The sequence below is a fragment of the Brachyhypopomus gauderio genome, unplaced genomic scaffold, assembly GCF_052324685.1.
Source record: "Brachyhypopomus gauderio isolate BG-103 unplaced genomic scaffold, BGAUD_0.2 sc108, whole genome shotgun sequence".
In the NCBI taxonomy this organism is placed as follows: Eukaryota; Metazoa; Chordata; class Actinopteri; order Gymnotiformes; family Hypopomidae; genus Brachyhypopomus; species Brachyhypopomus gauderio.
In genome coordinates this window covers 595,623-618,122 of record NW_027506929.1, presented here as the reverse complement: position 1 = coordinate 618,122, position 22,500 = coordinate 595,623, and the positions used below count along the sequence as shown (strand labels likewise).

The 22,500-nt window shown below is 48.3% G+C and overlaps 1 protein-coding gene across 4 annotated transcripts in view; it reads left to right on the top strand.

Moving 5' to 3' along the window:
* fto (FTO alpha-ketoglutarate dependent dioxygenase) overlaps positions 1-22,500 on the top strand; it is a 103,377-nt gene that overhangs the window by 59,940 nt on the left and 20,937 nt on the right. The window contains exons 9-10 of one of the 4 annotated variants that reach the window (XM_076993284.1): positions 6,370-6,490; positions 6,578-6,779. The exons of the other annotated variants lie outside the window; for them this stretch is intronic. Coding sequence (XP_076849399.1) covers positions 6,370-6,490; positions 6,578-6,625 — 169 coding nt within the window. The 3' untranslated portion in view covers positions 6,626-6,779. Of the gene's footprint in view, positions 1-6,369; positions 6,491-6,577; positions 6,780-22,500 lie in introns of those variants that run through there. 4 annotated transcript variants of the gene reach the window in all.

The following is a 22,500-nucleotide window of genomic DNA, read 5'->3' as shown; positions in this document are numbered from 1 at the left end:
AGCGGTGGTGCGGTTGAGTAAGGTGCCCAGCCCGACCCGAGGGTGGACACACTGGATCTTCCCCTAGTTTAATGACATACACAGCTTTGGCTTAACGGATCACCTGTATCTCACCTGCTGACGTGGAGGGGGATGGAGTGTGCAGTCTTCCTGTCAGCTGTGTGTGTGCTGCCACAGAGGTGCAGCTGATAACTGGACATAGTTCTCTAGAGTGACTCAGCAGAACAACACAGGATGTGTGTGTGTGTGTGTGTGTGTGTACACAAGGTCACCAGTGATGTGCCCCTTTTGGTTTGAGTGGTGATAGGATGAGTGGTTAGGATGGTGTAGGTGTTTACCGCCACACTGGTAGTTCAGGCAGCGGTGCTGCACTCTGTAGCTCAGCTGATGGTATTTATCCACCACAATGGTAGAGCAGACGATGGAGGTTATTCACTATGATGGTAGAGCAGACGATGGAGGTTATTCACCATTATGGTAGAGCAGACGATGGAGGTTATTCACCATGATGGTAGAGCAGACGATGGAGGTTATTCACCATGATGGTAGAGCAGATGATGGAGGTTATTCACCATGATGGTAGAGCAGACGATGGAGGTTATTCACTATGATGGTAGAGCAGACGATGGAGGTTATTCACCATGATGGTAGAGCAGACGATGGAGGTTATTCACCATGATGGTAGAGCAGATGATGGAGGTTATTCACCATGATGGTAGAGCAGACGATGGAGGTTATTCACCATGATGGTAGAGCAGATGATGGAGGTTATTCACCATGATGGTAGAGCAGACGATGGAGGTTATTCACCATGATGGTAGAGCAGATGATGGAGGTTATTCAACATGATGGTAGAGCAGACGATGGAGGTTATTCACCATGATGGTAGAGCAGATGATGGAGGTTATTCACCATGATGGTAGAGCAGACGATGGAGGTTATTCACCATGATGGTAGAGCAGATGATGGAGGTTATTCACCATGATGGTAGAGCAGATGATGGAGGTTATTCACCATGATGGTAGTGCAGATGATGGAGGTTATTCACCATGATGGTAGCTCTGAGCTGCAACTGCAGATTCGGAGTGTGTGTATGGAGTGAGTGGTGAGTTTGAGTGTGTGTGTGGAGTGAGTGGTGGGTTTGAGTGTGTGTATGGAGAGAGTGGTGAGTTTGAGTGTGTGTGTGTGGAGTGAGTGGTGGGTTTGAGTGTGTGTGTGTGGAGTGAGTGGTGGGTTTGAGTGTGTGTGTGGAGAGAGTGGTGGGTTTGAGTGTGTGTGTGTGTGGAGTGAGTGGTGGGTTTGAGTGTGTGTGTGGAGTGAGTGGTGGGTTTGAGTGTGTGTGTGTGTGGAGTGAGTGGTGGGTTTGAGTGTGTGTGTGTGTGTGTGTGTGTGTGTGTGTGTGTGGAGTGAGTGGTGGGTGTGAGTGTGTGTGTGTGTGGAGAGAGTGGTGAGTTTGAGTGTGTGTGTGTGGAGTGAGTGGTGGGTTTGAGTGTGTGTGTGTGGAGTGAGTGGTGGGTTTGAGTGTGTGTGTGTGGAGTGAGTGGTGGGTTTGAGTGTGTGTGTGGAGAGAGTGGTGGGTTTGGGGGTGTGTGTGGAGAGAGTGGTGGGTTTGGGGGTGTGTGTGGAGTGAGTGGTGGGTTTGAGTGTGTGTGTGTGTGTGTGGAGAGAGTGGTGAGTTTGAGTGTGTGTGTGTGGAGAGTGAGTGGTGGGTTTGGGGGTGTGTGTGGAGTGAGTGGTGGGTTTGAGTGTGTGTGTGTAGAGAGAGTGGTGGGTTTGAGTGTGTGTGTGGAGTGAGTGGTGGGTTTGGGGGTGTGTGTGGAGTGAGTGGTGGGTTTGAGTGTGTGTGTAGAGAGAGTGGTGGGTTTGAGTGTGTGTGTGTGGAGTTAACAGGGTAGATGTACGCTCTGTGGGACTGTGATGGCTCTAATTGGCTGGCAGTATCTGATAATAGCAGCGTCACCTTGCCTCATTACCACCTCCTGCTGCTTGATTAAAATGTTGAGGTTTATTGAGAATGGGTCTGGCCCGAGGGTCTTAATGCAGCGTGTGTGTGTGTGTGTGTGTGTGTGTGTGTGTGTGTGTGTGTGTGTGTGTGTGTGTGTGTGTGTGTGTTTGTGTGTGTGTGTGTGTGTGTGTGTGTGTGTGTGTGTGTGTGTGTGTGTGTGTGTGTGTGTGTGTGTGTGTGTGTGTGTGTGTGTGTGTGTAGGTATGTGAGTGTTTCTCAGCTACCCTGAACAATGCATTCCTGGCAGTATCTAGCTGCAGAACTCTTATTAGCATAAACGTTCACAGTTTAAACCAGTACGAATACTTTCCTGTCTGTCCTTCAGCTGGGTATTTTCTCCTTTATTAGAACCCAGTTAACCAGAGAAATCATGTAAGAGCACCGTTCTCATCGGTGTACCCTGGACCTGTCCAGAACTCATTCAAGGCTTAGTCAACAGGGCTGATATTACAGTAGTGCTCACTGGCGTGTTCAGTGAGAGGTTGGGTGCGCATGCAGCCAGTCGCTGTGCTGATTCATCACCTGTCACAGCACAGCAGAGGGTCCGGTGGATCCACCCCCCCAGGTCCTCCGCTGCCGTTTAGAAAGCCGAGCTTCTGATGAACCCAGCAGACGAAGGTGTCAGCGCCTGAACGTCAGGACCTTCATCCTATGGAGAATCTGCTGTCTTAAGCAGTCAGGGCAGTTTTCAGTGATTTGTTGATAAATTGATGAATGGATGTTGTGAAAACATCCCGAGATCCCCAGTGCTGACTCCACCCCTAACCTCAACGTGGAACTTTCTAGATGTGTAGGATCTCACCTGCGCCCGTGACCTCCTGTAGAGGTGACCTCTGACCTCAGGAACAGGGTTTACTTTAGTTGTTGTTTTGTTGTCTCACCCACCTAACCCTCTGGTGTGGTTGTCCTTAACCAGGCCTGGTTAACGTTTAATGGGGACAGGAAGGACCCCACCCTGTGCTGCCTGTCTGTGTTAAATTGCAGGCAGATGAGGCTGGTGATGGGGTGTGTGTGGGGGTGGGGCTGGTGTGGGCGGCCCTGTGGCGGCCACGCCCTCTCTGCAGCCCGGCGGTTTGGGGAGGCCCATGGAGGCTCATACTGCAGAAGGCCGCTCGTCTTTAATTAGAGAGCTGGGTCTTCGTTAGCACGCTGTCGACCACCGCCACACACCGATGAAGATACACACTCAAACTCGCACATATATACAAACACACATGCTCATACCACCACATACACTTGGAGGGACATAACCCCACACAAACACACACAAACATTTATGTATTTTACAGAATGAGTGGTTAGTCACCCCGTATCCTATAATCTGGTTGTATATGTATACCAGAGCGCATGGGTGTTTCACTCTGATCTCTGAATATGTGTATGTCTACATGGCCTGGGAGTGTGTCATGAAGGAGCTGATATCAGGTGCAACATGTGTAGTAAACTGCAGTAGTGTTTATGCTCTCTGTAGGGATAGAGTGGAGGGAGGGAGAGAGGGAGAGAGGGAGGGAGAGAGAGAGAGAGATGGGGCAGGTTGGCAGCTCTGCAGTAGTCTCTGTAGGGATTCTCCTCTGGGACTAACTCAGATCAGGCCAAAGATGCGCTGGCAAATCCAAAATCTCCCAATGAAGACATCCGCTCCTCATTCATAAATTGTGACATTTTCAAATCAGTCTTTTCAAATCCCTCTTCTCTCTTCACCCTCTTCATCTCTCTCTCTCTCTTTCTTTCTTTCCCCCTCTCCCTCTTTCCTGACTGCTTCCTTTTATCTTTGTGACCCATTTCTTTGTCTCCTCTTTATACTCCTCTCTTTCCACTTCTCTTTCCACTCCTCTTTCTACTCCTCTCTCCACTCCTCTCTTTAAGCCCTTATCCACCTCCTCCTGGAATGTAGTTTGCTTTACTTACTGCTGCCTGATCTGTCATTTTGTTTTATTTATTTAGATTTCTTCACCCCGGGGGCTGTGAGGGGGCGTGGCTTCCTTTTGGGCTGCTTATCATGTAATTGCCTAAAAAGCGATGAGTATGAAAGAGGGAGAAGGAGAGAGAGGGAGTCTGCAGACACATTAGCATATGGCGCATGTATTTTTCAGCAGCGTTTTAAGCACACTTCATCCCTGAATAATGTATGGTCTACTGTGAGGTGCTTGTTTGCTGTGATTTATTCATCGATTATGTATTTGGTCATATTCTCCTGGTTTCAGTTTGGGATGGAGTAAACGTTACCTCTGCGTGTCTGTGAATGGACCCCAGGCTCCTGTTAGTTTTAATAAAGTGATTCATTGTTGGTGAGACACAAGGTCTGATATTTCAAATGCTTTAGCTTGTGTTAAACCTGACCCAATGATGCCACCTTAGTACTGCTGTGTGTGTGTGTGTGTGTGTGTGTGTGTGTGTGTGTGTGTGTGTGTGTGTGTGTGTGTGTGTGTGTGTGTGTGTGTGTGTGTGTGTGTGCGTGTGTGTGCGTGTGCAAATATATCTCTCATATCTCTCTAAATGCTAAACCTTACCTGAGATGACCGAACGTGAAATGAGTCGTGCACACGGTCTGTCAGCAGGTGGAAAAGAGGGCACTCGACATTTCTTAAAAGGCCTGCATGTATAATGGCTAAGGGTGCTCGCCTGTGCAAATAAGCTCCAGGAATTAGCATGCTTCCTGTAGTCCTCCACAACACACAGACACCTCAGAGATGAGTACACACTCCTTTCTCTCGCTCTCTTTAAATGGGGTGGGATGTGAGGGGACGGGCGGCTCAAGGGGTTTGTGCGTGTGCACAGGTAGGAGGTCACACTGGATTTTGAACATGTGCACAGGCAGAGAACTTTAGACAACTAAATGCTGTTTCTCCATCCTTGGCCTTCACCACAGGCACAGTGATCCGGCGCGCTCCTACTGATCCGAGATTCCACAGCATGAGTACTTTGGTCAGATGCTTGGACCCGAAGACCCATTTGTGTTCCAATCTTTTGGCTCTAGGTGCTGGTTTAATCTGAGATATTGCCCCTAACTCCTTCTTCAGCCTGGGGTAAGCCCTGGGCAGTAATAAATAGCACCCCAACATAGTCCCCTCAGCTTCCGGATGGCCCTGGGGACTTATAACTATTTTACAACAGTCTTTATTACAACTTTATGAAGTGTTTTAATAGAGTGTACAGTCAGGAGTCAGAATGGTAGCCATCTATGATGTATTTTGGACTGCAGCCTCCTTTTTTAAATGCCCTGGTGGTTACCTTTGTGTGGTTATTTCTGACTAGAGTTGAACAGTCCACACGACTTGGCCGGTCTCCTGCCTCAGCTGTGGTTGCTGTCCTGCAGTGGGACGCCTGGCTCATAAAGTCAGATATTAGTGAGGTGTGGAGAAGGCCTGGTGTGTGCTGATGGTTGGACTGGATACGTCCAAATACAGGGGCGTAAGAAACTGAGGAAGAAAGTCAGGTGAAGAGATTCTCTTTGGGCACTAACCTGTACTTCAAGCTTTTTTGTACAAGTTTTTTTGAGTATTATTTAGTAATAACAATAGATTGAACAATTGAACAATAATAAGAACATTTACACATAATTTTCAAGATGTATTATGCAGTTTATTGTGTAATATATTGTGTAAAATTATAAAGCGTATTGTATAATGGGTAATATACTGTATAAACCTTTTTGTACAGGGTAGCGGGTGTAAAAACAGGAGCTTAGAACTGTGATCCCTGTTGATCTTGAAATATAGGGGGTAGCTGTTTTTGAGACAGAAACTTTGACTGCAGTAATGGAGTGAGATGTGCATGACAATCTAACCATAACATGGATACACTCAAACCTGGTGAGGAAACGAACATACATCTGTGGTCAAAGCATGACTACAACATGATAAGATGACTTGAGGAGCTTGAAAAAGGACCTTTTCTTTGTGGGGGGACGTGTTTAGTCACAGCCGCTGTGAGTTACCGCATTGCATGATGGGTACTCGCTGGCCTTTGATTTTCTGCGGTCCTATGATATTTTTGGTTTGGTGCCAATTTTAATTGATCCTAATATGAGAAGAATGAAGCATTGCAATCCATTTTGAGTCTTTTCTTACAGAACAAATTCTTCTCTGTTGGATAAAATGTATAAGGGGGAGATAGATCTCTTTTCCAAAAGCACATTTTCGATCCTGTACACAAACGTCAGACATTTTCTTATTACCTCTTATTAAAGTCACCTCTGGGTCTGCGGATCTAATTTTGCTCTCTAACCTGCTTTTTCTCCAAATACCAATTTGACCTTCCCTGTCATTATCTGTTTTTCTCTCACTGCCTTCGCCTCTGTCCTGAAAAAAATACAGGTATTAATCTTTTATGTTTTGGAAAAATCAGATGAGTGCTGTTTGCAGGACCTCCTGTGCGGCACAGATTGGACTGCTGGCATGGAGAAACAGAGACACGAAATTGCGAGTAAATCAATACGCCGCCGTAATGTCGGGGATCTACTTTCAAAGGGCAAGGCTGAAATTTGTAAGCCCCTGCTTTTGTTTTTGATCTTTCTATTCCATTCCAGTTTCACTTGTTATCATAGTTGCTCTTGTTTGTATGTTATTTTAGCTTCTTTCCCAAGTAGCTATTTTGCAATTTGGAAGAAAATACAATTAGAGGCCCATGTGGAGCTGATGGAGCTAACGCTGGCCAGATGGATCTAGTGAAGGCAGGTCCAGTCCTCGCAGATGAGACTCTCCTGCATGGAGTCCCTCGGGCCTACATCGGGGGAAGAATACGCTAACTTCAGTAGTTTGGCAGAGTTTAAACTCCCAAAATCAGCACATGTGGTGAGAAAGTGCATACACACACACACATACACGTACACCCACACACGCAAGCACACATGCACACACACGCATGGATACACGCACACACCTGCACACACACGCCTGGTCCGCTCCGTGACACTTTCCAGATGGCGTTCAGTTTGGTGAACTGTTACTTTGTGCTGTAAAGATCCTTGGTGATCTGTTGTCAGTTCTTCAACTTGGTTTGGTGGAAGGAAATTTGATGGAAGGACACAAATTAGATGAAAAAACGGGTTTGTCTGTTCTTCCAGAAAATGTTTACCAAAGAAAGCCATGTGTTTGTATTAGCTGTGTACTTGAAGTTTCTTGGAGTGAAGCAGTTATGCATCTAACCACATTTCATAGGTCTGCAAATGGTAAAAAGATATGAATCTTAACTGTCTGCATGCTGAGACAACCCCCCACCCCTCCCTCCCAGAGTGTCAGTGTTAGGTTTAGTGTCTCATCGTTATAGACATCACAAGGATGAGGCATGTGACCTTCTGTCTTGATTGGGGATGGGGCGGGGCGGGGTGGAGTGGGGGGGGCAGAGAGCAGTATTGGAAACAATTGTCCTTTTGTTGAGATAATAACGAGATAATCCCAACCCTGTTGAGCAGGTAGCCCAGACGCACCTGAGCACGTCCTTAGTAATGGGCGTGGCACAGCTTTGAGCAGGACTTGGAGGACGTACCTGCTCAGGTATAGTGGGGTCTGGAGGACGTACCTGTTCAGGTATAGTGGGGTCTGGAGGACGTACCTGTTCAGGTATAGTTGAGGTCTGAAGTACGTACCTGTTCAGGTATAGTGGGGTCTGGAGGACGTACCTGTTCAGGTATAGTGGGGTCTGGAGGACGTACCTGCTCAGGTATAGTGGGGTCTAGAGGACGTACCTGCACAGGTATAGTGGGGTCTGGAGGACATACCTGCTCAGGTATAGTGGGGTCTGGAGGATGTACCTGCTCAGGTATAGTGGGGTCTGGAGGACGTACCTGCTCAGGTATAGTGGGGTCTGGAGGAAGTACCTGCTCAGGTATAGTGGGGTCTGGAGGACGTACCTGCTCAGGTATAGTGGGGTCTGGAGGACGTACCTGCTCAGGTATAGTGGGGTCTGGAGGACGTACCTGCTCAGGTATAGTGGGGTCTGGAGGATGTACCTGCTCAGGTATAGTGGGGTCTGGAGGACATACCTGCTCAGGTATAGTGGGGTCTAGAGGACGTACCTGCACAGGTATAGTGGGGTCTGGAGGACGTACCTGCTCAGGTATAGTGGGGTCTGGAGGATGTACCTGCTCAGGTATAGTGGGGTCTGGAGGACATACCTGCTCAGGTATAGTGGGGTCTAGAGGACGTACCTGCACAGGTATAGTGGGGTCTGGAGGATGTACCTGCTCAGGTATAGTGGGGTCTGGAGGACATACCTGCTCAGGTATAGTGGCGTCTGGAGGATGTACCTGCTCAGGTATAGTGGGGTCTGGAGGATGTACCTGCTCAGGTATAGTGGGGTCTGGAGGACATACCTGCTCAGGTATAGTGGCGTCTGGAGGATGTACCTGCTCAGGTATAGTGGGGTCTGGAGGATGTACCTGCTCAGGTATAGTGGGGTCTGGAGGACGTACCTGCTCAGGTATAGTGGGGTCTGGAGGACGTACCTGTTCAGGTATAGTGTGGCCTGGAGGACGTACCTGCACAGGTATAGTGGGGTCTGGAGGACGTACCTGTTCAGGTATAGTGGGGTCGGGAGGACGTACCTGTTCAGGTATAGTGTGGCCTGGAGGACGTACCTGCACAGGTATAGTGGGGTCTGGAGGACGTACCTGTTCAGGTATAGTGGGGTCTGGAGGACGTACCTGCTCAGGTATAGTGGGGTCTGGAGGACGTACCTGTTCAGGTATAGTGGGGTCTGGAGGACGTACCTGTTCAGGTATAGTGGGGTCTGGAGGACGTACCTGTTCAGGTATAGTGTGGCCTGGAGGACGTACCTGCACAGGTATAGTGGGGTCTGGAGGACGTACCTGCTCAGGTATAGTGGGGTCTGGAGGACGTACCTGTTCAGGTATAGTGGGGTCGGGAGGACGTACCTGTTCAGGTATAGTGGGGTCTGTAGGACATACCTGTTCAGGTATAGTGTGGCCTGGAGGACGTACCTGTTCAGGTATAGTGGGGTCTGGAGGACGTACCTGCACAGGTATAGTGGGGTCGGGAGGACGTACCTGTTCAGGTATAGTGGGGTCTGTAGGACATACCTGTTCAGGTATAGTGTGGCCTGGAGGACGTACCTGCACAGGTATAGTGGGGTCTGGAGGACGTACCTGTTCAGGTATAGTTGAGGTCTGAAGTATGTACCTGTTCAGGTATAGTGGGGTCTGGAGGACATACCTGTTCAGGTATAGTGGGGTCTGGAGCACGTACCTGTTCAGGTATAGTGGGGTCTAGAGGACGTACCTGCTCAGGTATAGTGGGGTCTGGAGGACGTACCTGCTCAGGTATAGTGGGTTCTAGAGGACGTACCTGCTCAGGTATAGTGGGTTCTAGAGGACGTACCTGCTCAGGTATAGTGGGGTCTGGAATACGTACCTGTTCAGGTATAGTGGGGTCTGGAGGACGTACCTGCTCAAGTATTGTTGACTTTGTGAGACTACTATACTGCATGGTCAACGCACACTATCCTCCGCCTCTGAAGTTACTGATCACGCCGTGAAATAGCAGGCCATCCGGGTCTACGTTTAAGCGTATACACACACCCACACACACACACACACACACACACACACACACACACGCATACACTTCCCTCTCTGTCTCCCATGGCGCACAAGTACAAACATCTCTTGACACCCTTTATTACCCAGAAACAAGCCCTGCAGGCTGAGTCCAAAGCCGAGTGAATATAGGAAAATGGAGCTGCTTTGAAGTGGAGTGTTTCTGATAACTGCTTGGTATGCTTCCTGAAGGATAACCTGTAGGCTTGGCTTCCTCCAGCCTAATCCCTCTGATTAGGTGCCAGACCAGATAGTGCACTTTCTGTCTCCCTCACTCTCTCTCCCTCTCTCTCTCTCTCTCTCTCTCTCTCTCTCTCTCTCTCTCTCTCTCTCTCTCTCTCTCTCTCTCTTTCTTTCTTGCTCTCTTTCTGTCTCCCCCCCCCAGAAGGCATTGCCTGCTTAGGGGCTGCTCATCTGGGCTTTGAAAGCACTTCTCCCTAAACTCTCCCTGTGTGTACACTCAGAGCTTGTTAAGACAATCAAAACACTCTTTAGAAGTTATCTTCTTCTTCTTTTTCATCTTTTTGTATGATGTGTACTGATAAGTGTGCATCTTCTCAGGGTAATTGTTAGGGTCGTAATGACCTACCGCCTTTCTGCACTCCATGCTGATTTTCTTGTGTGTCTTGTGTATGTGTGGGTGTGTGTGGGTGTGTGGGTGTGTTTGGTGTGTTAGCCTGGCATCCTTGCCATCACCTTTGCCAGGCAGATTACCGCAGCTCAGTAAGAGGTCTTATGGGCATGGTGATGGGGTCATGGTGATGATTACCAGGGGATATGGGATAAGGCCTCCAGTCAGCAAAATCTGGCCTAGAAGCTTCTAGAAAGCACCCAGCACAGATCTGAGGCGGGCAGTAGATATCCACCCCAAACCCAACTCCACAACAGCAAACAGCCACCGGGTTACCTAATCACCCCCTAATAGCTGCCGGCTTTAGCTCTGAGCTCTCTGCCCCGTGCAAACACACACCAGTTAGTCTCCAGAATCTGGCCTGTTCCAGACCACAGCCAGCATAATTACACAAGCTGCACAATACACACCACAGACTCACAACTCACAATAAAAAAACCAACAAACTGTCCGCACCAAATTATTTTTTTAATTTTTCTCTTTTTCGAAATTGGATTTTATCACAGCTTCTGGCTTTTAGTTGCTCTGAGTCGTGGAGACTTCGCGTCAGTCTACATCCGCCAGCTCTTGAATTGCCTTGAACTTGTTGTACGCAAACCTTTCCAATCTTTGTTTGCGGTTAGTGCCAAAGATTGGTCTACTGAATCTCAGCAATAAAGGGGAGACCAAATGGCAGTGTTTCTTATTCATTTTTGATTCATTAGTTCTAGATGGAACATGTCGTAAGTAGGAGACGTTGGTAGCCCACTCTGAGCTCACTATGGTCTTTAAGAGAAACCACAGATTTGAGAGAATGGGCTCACGTTTTTACAGTTATGCTTCCCGTCTGGTATTTACCAGATTGTAAGAAGACTTTTCTGCCAGGCCCAAAAAAAGAAAACACACAGAAAGAGAGAGGAGTGAAGGAGGGATGGAAGGAGGGAGAGAGGGAGCTTCATGCCATTTAGGTCTTTTCATTTTCCTTTTTTGTGTCCTCCATAACAGATATAGATAGAAATGTAACTCCACTGCCGTTTGAGTTCCTGTCCAGACATTAACGTCGGTCGTTTCTTATGAACCTTGTCCAGAGATGTTCCCTGTCCAGGCATTGCTTCTCTAACCCAAACCAGCCCGGACCAGGACGGGCCAGGACGGGCCGTCTCCAGTTACCCTGCCGTCACGCACATCAAAAACGTTTTAAGAGATCACAGCTGGGCCCGAGCTGTGCTTTGTATGTTGGCCTTCTCTCTCGGCAACACTGGAACAAACTAGAACAGCGAGTGAACACCAGGTGGGCTGGTCCCTCAGGGAAGGGGCACCAGTCCCCATTGGCTGGTCATGAAAGGGGCACGTACCCTCACTGATAGCTCAGGGAAGGGATTCCTGTCCCCATTGGTTGGTCAGGGAAGGGGCACCCGTCCCCATTGGCTGATCCGGGGCCGTCATCTCAGAAAATGGCTGGTATTCCGGTCTTAGTGCAGGTACATGGTTGCATGGGAATCTGGAGTCAACCTGGCATAGAGATATAGAACTAGAATAGAGATAGGGCAGGACAAGTTACTGCAGCTCCATCGTGCAAACAGGCAATATAAATAATATTTTAGCATATTTGTTGTGGAAAAAGCAGTGAGGTGTGGATAAGCATGTGTCATGGGCTTTTTCAGCCCCTCATAAAGCAGGCCCCGCCCTGTGTTAGTGTAGCGTAGCGCTAATGCTAAAGCCTGGCCCCTGGCAGCCCGAGAGCGCAGAAAGCGCAAGATAGCCATGACCGGATTAGCAACAGGGCGGCCATCCCCTGCCCTGTGCCGGGATCTGTGGATGGGGAGCCGTCTCGGGGAGCCGTCTCAGGGAGCCGTCTCGGGGAGTGTGTGGTGTGGAGGGAGCGGCTTGCACACATTTGTCCTGTGGGGTTGGAGTCATGCTAATGTGGCTAAACAGCCACTGCTAACCCACTGCTTCTGATACAACTTTCGAGTTGACACTTTCTCACAGCGGGTGTGTAACCCAAGCCACCTCGTGCGACTTAATACCCCTGCACAAAATATTTAATACCCCTGCACCGAGAAGAAATATCTCAGGTATTCACTGGTGGTTGATATGGTTGCTGGTGTGTCTGACATGGTGATATATATATACATGTTTCTTATTCGAACATGTGAAGTATCTGGAATGTTGTAAATGGGCCCTTGTGGTGTTCTGTGTGTGTGTGTGTGTGTGTGTGTGTGTGTGTGTGTGTGTGTGTGTGTGTGTGTGTGTGTGTGTGTGTGTGTGCCTACATTCATTATGCGTGTACGTTCGTGTCTTGCTCCTTGTTTTACCTTGTCTCCAGTCTTTCATAAAACGCAGATGAACATGAGTGGAGACAAATTATGGCAGTGCTGGATGGCGGGTGGGTGTGTGCACACGCGCTGCTTTCACACCTTCACTCCAGGGCCATAGGCACGATGAGCCTGGACAGGGTGGCTCGGGGGTGGGTGAGGTGGGTGGGGTGGGTGAGGTGGGAGTTTGGGGTCCAGGGTGGAGGTCATGAGTCATCCCCAGAGTGAGCCAGAGAAGAGTAGGTAGGCTTGGCCCACGTCCCTGGACACCTGCAGCCAAAAGGGGTGTGGAGAGAGAGGAGAGGAGCACGGAGCAGGGTGAAGAGGAGGTGGGGAGGAACACCCTGGTTATTATATGATGATGAAACACTGCCTGTGTGTGTGTGTGTGTGTGTGTGTGTGTGTGTGTGTGTGTGTGTGTGTGTGTGTGTGTGTGTGTGTGAGAGAGAGAGTGTGAGAAAGAGAGCAAAGAAAAAACATGAGGCAGGTTATAGCAGGACTTGACATCTTGATCTCACAAAATGTATGCGAGCATAAAGACTGGGGGTGGAAATCAGCTTACGGCTCAACGACGATACTTCTCAGAGAGCGAAGACACAAGAAGACCGAAGCAGTTCATCATCGTCACACAGAGGAGGGACAGGAAGGCCTGGCTAGAGAGAGGAAACCCTCTGAGACACACACACACACACACACACACACACACACGTCTGTTCGGCTTGCTGCAGACGTTTATTTTTATTTTTTTGCAGTTGTAGTTTACAATTTTTCAGGGTGGTGCAAACACTCCACACCCCCCCCCCCCCCCCACTGTTGCAGGGTGGTGCAAACACTCCACACCCCCCCCTCCCCCACTGTTGCAGGGTGGTGCAAAGCCTCCACCCCCTCCTCACCACTCTTTCTCCCGGCAGCTCATGGGGCCGCCCCACCTTTCATTCGGGAGTTTGTTTAAAAAAAATATAAAAAAGCTCTTCATTATACCCAAATGGGCGGCATGCTTCTCTAAACACGAGGGTGCATTAGACTCTGCTCCGGTTACACGGCTGCCTTTTAATGACAGACCAACTCAAGGAAAAAATGAAGATCTCTCTGTGCCTGCATGAGACGCCCGGTGTGGTTGAACGTCTCGGAGAGTTCCCCTCCCTCTTGAGAGTCATGGTGTGGTTGAACGTCTCGGAGAGTTCCCCTAACTCTCTCTCTCTCTCTCGGCCCCTGTGTCCTGAATTGTGTTTAGTCTTTAGTGAAAGCGTGGTTGTAATGTAGGTGTATTAAAGTATTATATTCACATAGTGAAGGTCTGTTGACCTTCTGTTTCATATAGCAGTTTTTACCCAGATTCCATGATTTGGAGTATTGCGCCCCAGATGGGCCTTCTCCGCGCGGGGGGGTTGGGTGTGCAGGGTTTGTGGGGTGAGGGCCGTGGTCTGGCTGAGCAGACAGTAGCTCCTGCTTCTAGCCTAGGGGATCTTTGCTTGGATCATAAGGGCTCCCATCAAACTTGTGAATGTTTCAGACCCACACTGAAGTTTCTCTCATTACAAACCCATGAGGCGATTTTGCTGACTCACTACGTGTGTGTGTGTGTGTGTGTGTGTGTGTGTGTGTGTGTGTGTGTGTGTGTGTGTGTATGAAGACTCGCTGTGTGTGTCAGTGGATTAATGGTCACTGCTAAGACAGCAGTAGGCAATAGAATGTGTTAATGTGTGAATCAGTGTCAAAATGCCTTGACCTGGATTACAGAGCAGTGTATGCTACGTTCTCTGGGTGCTTTAAGCTGGGACAGATTACAGATCTGGAACACGGCCTGGCCTGTGTCTCCCAGGCAGCAGTGAGGTTCAAGGGTCAAATTAAAGGTACCATAAGGAGTGTGATGTTTTTGCTTGTCTATGGCATTTTACTCTTTTAATAATAGTTGTATGTCACGGTTGATTTGTATCACCATGTTGATTTCTGTGTGTGTGTGTGTGTGTGTGTGTGTGTGTGTGCAGGTGCTGAAGCTTCTTTCTGACTTCTTCTTGGTGGTCTCTATTGCTAGCTCAAACACATTCAGTATTAGACTATGCTTTCATAGTTAGAAGATGAAAAGATGTCAGGTGTCTGTCCCCCCAGGGTTAGAGACTGTCAGGCGTGTGTGTGTGTGTGTCCTCTCAGTGTTAGAGACTGTCAGGTGTGTGTCCACTCAATGTTAGAGACTGTCAGGTGTGTGTGTGCGTCCTCTCAATGTTAGAGACTGTCAGGTATGTGTTTGTGTCCTCTTAGCGTTAGAGACTGTAAGGTGTGTGTGTCCTCTCAGCGTTAAGGACTGTCAGGTGTGTGTCCTCTCAATGTTGGAGACTGTCAGGTGTGTGTCCTCTCAGCGTTAGAGACTGTCAGGTGTGTGTCTTTCTATTGTTAGGGACTGTCAGGTGTGTGTGTGTGTGTGTTTGTGTGTGTGTGTGTGTGTGTGTCCTCTCAATGTTGGAGGCTGTCAGGTGTGTGTGAAATGAAAGGCGTTATTCCTCCTTTTTATTTCTTGGACACACATACACACCATCATGCCCCTTCAGTTTAAAAAGTGGACAGAAAAAAATATGAATTATTTCATAATTACAGTAAACAAAAAAACAAGTTGACCAATAACATCTATAAATCTTAGTCAGAAATCTGGTTTTGTATAGTTTGCCTTTAAACAACCAGCAGCATACACGCTCCTTTAGTTTGGTCAGTTGTAGTTGCATGTTGAGGACTGAGGAGGTATTTGGGCACCCAAGCTGAAGGTCATTCTGCTTTATACACTGTCTGCCACTGTCACACAGCCTGTGCTGGTCTTACATGGCCTGTACTAGACTCACACAGCCTGTGCTGGTCTTACATGGCCTGTACTAGACTCACACAGCCTGTGCTTGTCTTCCATGGCCTGTACTAGACTTACACAGCCTGTGCTAGCCTCACACAGTCTGTGCTAGTCTTACATGGCCTGTACTAGACTCACACAGCCTGTGCTTGTCTCACACAGCCTGTGCTAGTCTCACACAGCCTGTGCTGGTCTTCCATGGCCTGTACTAGACTCACACAGCCTGTGCTGGTCTTACATGGCCTGTACTAGACTCACACAGCCTGTGCTTGTCTCACACAGCCTGTGCTAGTCTCACATAGCCTGTGCTGGTCTTCCATGGCCTGTACTAGACTCACACTGCCTGTGCTGGTCTTACATGGCCTGTACTAGACTCACACAGCCTGTGCTAGTCTCACACAGACTGTGCTGATCTCACAATTCCTGTACTGGTCCCACACGGCCTATTCAGCTTTCACACTGTACATGGACTGGTCAATATCTTTATGCTATTAGATGACATTTTGTGTGTCAGTAAACTGTAAAATGGTCTGGAAAATCTGATGAAGGAGAACTATCAGTTATAATTACTGTAGCACAGGGGTGTTACACACACACACACACACACACACACACACACACACACACACACACACATGATGACAAATATCCACCCTTGAAGTGCCATGTAACCACTGAGTAACGACACACACACAGACAGATGATTTTCACTTGGAGGGTTAGTAGTTTGGTGAAAGGCCTAAGCCAGACTGTTCTAGTCTGTTCTAATATGGGATGGAGTGATTGATCTGTTTGTTACCACACAAGAGCCTCTTCCACCAGGTGTTCTGCTTTAAATAGAAGATTCATCTATTTCTCACACACACACACACACACACACACGCACACACACCCACACAGGTGCATGGTACAGTGCCATGGGGGACAGGTCTGGGCCAGGGTGGAGAAGATAGCAATCAGGCCGGTGCTACTAAAGTCGCTAATGAAATACGCACTCATACAGCCTTGCTCTGCCCTGCCTGGGGCTGTGCGTACGTACACACACACACACACACACACACACACACACACACACACACAAACCTCTGCGTACACACACACACACACACTCATCTGCGTACATATACACACACATACACACCTCTGCGTACATACACGCGCGCGCACACACACACACACACACACACACACACACACACACACACACACACACATCTGCGTACATACACACGCACACATCTGCGTACATACACACACACACACACACACACACATCTGCGTACATACACACGCACACATCTGCGTACATACACACACACACACACACACACCTGCGTACATACACACGCACACATCTGCGTACATACACACACACACACACACACACACACACACACACACACACACACACACACACCTCGGCCTCCATTGTGTTCTGGCACTCCAAGCTCTGCCTCAACGTTAGTGAGTCGGCCGTGAGTGTTTGATGGTGTGACGTTCACACGGGCTTCTGGAAGCTGAGCAGCACATCTGCAGCAGGCCAGAGAGACACAGGAGGAGACACGGAGGAGGAGACACGGAGGAGGAGACACGGAGGAAACACGGAGGAGAGACAGGGAGGTGAGAGACAGGAGGAGACAGGGAGGTGAGAGACAAGAGGAGACACGGAGGTGAGAGACAGGAGGAGACACGGAGGAGGAGACAGGAGGAAACACGGAGGAGAGACAGGGAGGTGAGAGACAGGAGGAGACAGGGAGGTGAGAGACAAGAGGAGACACGGAGGTGAGAGACAGGAGGAGACACGGAGGAGGAGACAGGAGGAAACACAGAGGTGAGAGACAGGAGGAGACATGGAGGAGGAGACAGGAGGAAACATGGAGGAGAGACAGGGAGGTGAGAGACAAGAGGAGACAGGGAGGTGAGAGACAGGAGGAGACACGGAGGTGAGAGACAGGAGGAGACAGGGAGGTGAGAGACAGGAGGAGACACGGAGGTGAGAGACAGGAGGAGACACGGTGGAGGAGACACGGAGGTGAGAGACAGGAGCAGACACGGTGGAGGAGACATGGAGGTGAGAGACAGGAGGAGACAGGGAGCCGTTACCGTAGTGATGGGGGCGCCACTGAATCATCTGTCATTTCTCAAAGGCCAGTTTAGAGTTAGCTACTTTCAATTACGGTGCGCTTTATACAAACACCACGTCCAGCAGTGAAGACTGAAAATAGCGCCGTTCAGCTTTTAAATACTTGAAATATTCACAAGTGAGAATCAGCACTATTATGGCACTGTGCATTTGTGGGTGGGATTTAGGATTCTTTTAGAATTAGGATTTTTCTTTATTATTCCCTCCCTTTATATGAGAGAGAGAGAGAGAGAGAGAGAGAGAGAGAGAATGAGAGAATTGTTTGCAGTGTTGCTTCTACTCCTCAGAAGATCACTGCCTGTGACAGTTGGTGGGATGGTTGCTCCACCACTGCCTGTACACACGTCCTGTAGTTGGGACGCACACCCTCGTTTGTTTGAGCTGCCGCTATCTCTAGAGAGCAGAACACTGATGATACTAGCAGCAGCTCCAGGACTTCCAAACACCCTCCCACCATCCCAAGAACATAAGGCATGAAAATAAAAACCATGCAACTATGGAGAATGCTTTTCCAACAATGACCAAACCCTTAGGTTTGTTAATGTATGCCTTCACCCTCTAGCCAGCGTTTTATATGCTAATGAGGTGGAGGGCTTGCGGAGGAAAAGTGGCGCTCTTATTTTATGGCGGGCCGCATTCCTGTCTTTTCCTGCGATGGGATTAAGTGGGGATCTGTTCCGGCCCGTTTACACGGAACCAGACGGAAGTGAGTGGAGCCTTTGACTAGAAACTCGGGGAACGATGTGGATGTCTAGGAACGATGTGGATCTCAGGGAATGATGTGTAACTCGGGGAGTGATGTGTATCTCAGGGAATGATGTGTAACTCGGGGAGTGATGTGTATCTCAGGGAATGATGTGTAACTCGGGGAGTGATGTGTATCTCAGGGAATGATGTGTAACTCGGGGAGTGATGTGTATCTCAGGGAATTATGTGTAACTCGGGGAGTGATGTGTATCTCAGGGAATGATGTGTAACTCGGGGAATGATGTGTAACTCGGGGAGTGATGTGTATCTCGGGGAGTGATGTGTATCTCGGGGAATGATGTGTAACTCGGGGAGTGATGTGTATCTCAGGGAATGATGTGTAACTCGGGGAGTGATGTGTATCTCGGGGAATGATGTGTAACTCGGGGAGTGATGTGTATCTCAGGGAATGATGTGTAACTCGGGGAGTGATGTGTATCTCAGGGAATGATGTGTAACTCGGGGAGTGATGTGTATCTCAGGGAATGATGTGTAACTCGGGGAGTGATGTGTATCTCAGGGAATGATGTGTAACTCGGGGAGTGATGTGTATCTCAGGGAATGATGTGTAACTCGGGGAGTGATGTGTAACTCGGGGAGTGATGTGGATCTCAGGGAATGATGTGTAACTTGGGGAGTGATGTGTAACTCGGGGAGTGATGTGTAACTCGGGGAGTGATGTGTAACTCGGGGAGTGATGTGTATCTCGGGGAGTGATGTGTATCTCGGGGAGTGATGTGTAACTCGGGGAGTGATGTGTAACTCAGGGAATGATGTGTAACTCGGGGAGTGATGTGTAACTCGGGGAGTGATGTGTAACTCGGGGAATGATGCGTAACTCGGGGAGTGATGTGTAACTCGGGGAGTGATGTGGATCTCAGGGAATGATGTGTAACTTGGGGAGTGATGTGTAACTCGGGGAGTGATGTGTAACTCGGGGAGTGATGTGTAACTCGGGGAGTGATGTGTAACTCGGGGAATGATGCGTAACTCGGGGAGTGATGTGTAACTCGGGGAGTGATGTGGATCTCAGGGAATGATGTGTAACTTGGGGAGTGATGTGTAACTCGGGGAGTGATGTGTAACTCGGGGAGTGATGTGTATCTCGGGGAGTGATGTGGATCTCGGGGAATGATGTGGATCTCGGGGAATGATGTGTAACTCGGGGAGTGATGTGTATCTCGTGGAGTGATGTGTATCTCGGGGAGTGATGTGGATCTCAGGGAATGATGTGTAACTCGGGGAATGATGTGTAACTCGGGGAGTGATGTGTAACTCGGGGAGTGATGTGTATCTCGGGGAGTGATGTGTATCTCGGGGAGTGATGTGTATCTCGGGGAGTGATGTGTATCTCGGGGAGTGATGTGGATCTCAGGGAATGATGTGTAACTCGGGGAGTGATGTGTATCTCGGGGAATGATGTGTAACTCGGGGAGTGATGTGTATCTCGGGGAATGATGTGTAACTCGGGGAGTGATGTGTATCTCAGGGACCGATATGGAGCTCGTAGAACGATGTGGAGCTCGGGGACCTGCGACGTGGTCGCTGTGTGTTTGCAGTGTCGTTTTCACCGCAGGAGCTAGTGAGGAGCAAAGCTCGTACAGGTTCCAACGACACAACAGCAGAACCTTCTGGGAGGAGCTGGGAGAGCAGAATGTGAAGGGAATGTGTCACGATAAATAAGCCATTGGGTCCGGTTGCAGTTTAGTTTACTGTATCTCAGAGATCCCAGATGACTGTTCACATCAGCCCACAGTGGAGGTCTGAGGAGAGCAGTGAGACCTGGAATGGATTAGCACATCAGAATCAGTCTGAATTGTTTATTGTCCACATATATGTTCACATACAAGGAATTAGACTAGGTGAAATTGGTGCATGTCAATCAGAATAAAACCTTACACACATGCTACAAACACTTTATATCTGCATAGACAGATGTATTATATGAATGATGTTTGTCTGAATTTGCTTGTATATTTTATACAGTGTGTGTGTGTGTGTGTGTGTGTGTGTGTGTGTGTGTGTGTGTGTGTGTGTGTGTGTGTGTGTGTGAGAGAGTGAGCGAGGGAGGGAGAGAGAGAGATTGAGGGAGAGATTGATAGACAGTAAACTATTTGGTATACCTCCATACCTGATGTCACTTCCTGTATGACAGAAGGTTTATGGCATCTGAATAACATCATGTCAACACTGCAGTAATTTTCTCTCTTCACTGTAAATGCTGACTGAATACACACACACACACACACCCACCCCTCCCCTTAGGTGATTAATTGTACCCAGACCTGATTGTGATGTGCTGTGTGCAGCTCTTAATGTCCTAGGATAATTGTAGTGTATTGTGATTGCAGCTTCAGAGTTCAGAAATACACTGTGTCCAACATCAATCATCATAGTCAAGAACCGCACTTTAGACTAAAGCTTCATCTACTGCAGTACAGTGGTAATTCTCACACACTGATTTAGGGAATTAGATGTGTGACTGGTGAAGTGTGTGTGTGTGTGTGCGTGTGTGAGAGAGAGAGAGAAGGTGGGATGTCAAATATAGACAGGTTAGAGCAGGATCGGAACATTATTACTGCATAGTGCTGCAGGTTATGAAAAATAATTATAGGTAGGTGTGTGTGTGTGTGTGTGTGTGTGTGTGTGTGTGTGTGTGTGTGTGTGTGTGTGTGTGTGTGTGTGTGTGTGTGTGTGTGTGAGAGAAATAGCGAAGGACTACATTAGTGAGTGTGTGTATTTTAGAAAAATCCATCTGTGTTTTGAAGTCACATATTACTTATATTATACTGTTTTCACAACTTTCATTGTGTGCCTTTCTTTTAATTCCTTTCCAAATGAAGACCATTACTCTCTCCTCAAGTTGTGATTATTACGCAAAGAAACCTTCCTCAAGTAATGCATTCAAAATCTTAACTAAGGATTAATGAGAAAATTACGTATGCCAAATCATTTTCAGCTTTCATTTTCACACGTCAGAGAAAACTCTGAGGTATCGGAGAGCTGAAGTGGAAGGAGAAATTCTACCACATTCCTCCCCTGCAATAATTCTGCCTGTTAGATTAAAAATCACAAATAATACAGAAGATAAACAGATGCATTATGGTAAAATTGGATGTTATTTTCTATTCTCCGCATTAAAATCCCCCAAAACAAAACTTGCTGGATGAAACGCGGCACCTCTGAATGTGATACTGCCAGTCTGTCTTAAACCCCGCAAATAAAGACTGTAATTTAGCGAGAAAGAATGAAGGAATGACGGTAAGGCTGGAGGAACTACTAATTAACATAAAGTAGAACTTTGGAATGTTGCGCTATCGTTCATGCTTGGGGTTGTGCCTCACTCCTGATGGACCGTGTCGTTAGCAAACAGTGTTGTTCTACCTTTCATCTCCCAGGCCCTGCGTGCGTGGTAGCGCCTCTCTGTGGGCGTAAGGTTCGGATGGATAAGAGGTGAGCGTGGATGTGAATACATTTCCCACTAGAGCGCCAGAGATTGTAGCTACATGAGGAAGGGGTGAGAAAAAACAAAAAAAACTCAGCGTTAGTTTTCCAGCGCCACAGGCAGAACTAAACAAACAGGGGTGCGTGTTGCAAGGGGAGCACATTAACTGTAACGGCTCTTGATCCGCCAGCGCTGAGAGTGCTGTCGGCATGGCTAATAAACACTTCATTTAGTTTTAATGGTGCCGGCGCCTCTCGGCAGCCTTCAAAAGCCCTCTTTATTTGGGTCATTTACGTCTTTCCTTGAGGAGTACCCTGGGGAGGCGGGATCTATCCACGCCGACACTCACCCGCCTGCCCACGTTTGAAACCGAGGGGGAAATTAATAGGGCTATCTCTGGAAAATAAATAAGTGATGGGCATTACACTGGCAACAAGCCCTCAGAGCTTATTAAGATACAGTGACAGGGAGGGAGGGAGAGAGAGAGAGGGAGGGGATGAGGGAAAAGGGAGATATTAAAATAAATCTTGCCCTTGCATGCTGGTTTATGGTTTTACCTTCTCCTTTGGTTCCTCTGCTCCTCTGAACATCTTTAGTAGAGTCCTGTTCCTCGCCGTTCATTTGTGATTGTAAACGTGGTAATTATGGATCGCACGTGACTTAATTACTGGGTATTCTTTGGGCATTCGTCGGGGGGAGGGGGAGGGGGGTTGCTCGCTGGTGGGTTTGCTCTGATAAAGCGTTTGGGCTCATCAGAGGACCTCCAATAGCACCACAGACCTCGGAGAGTGCGCCAGAGGGAGCCAATCCCATGAGTCCTGGCCAATTAGCATTAAGCAGAATT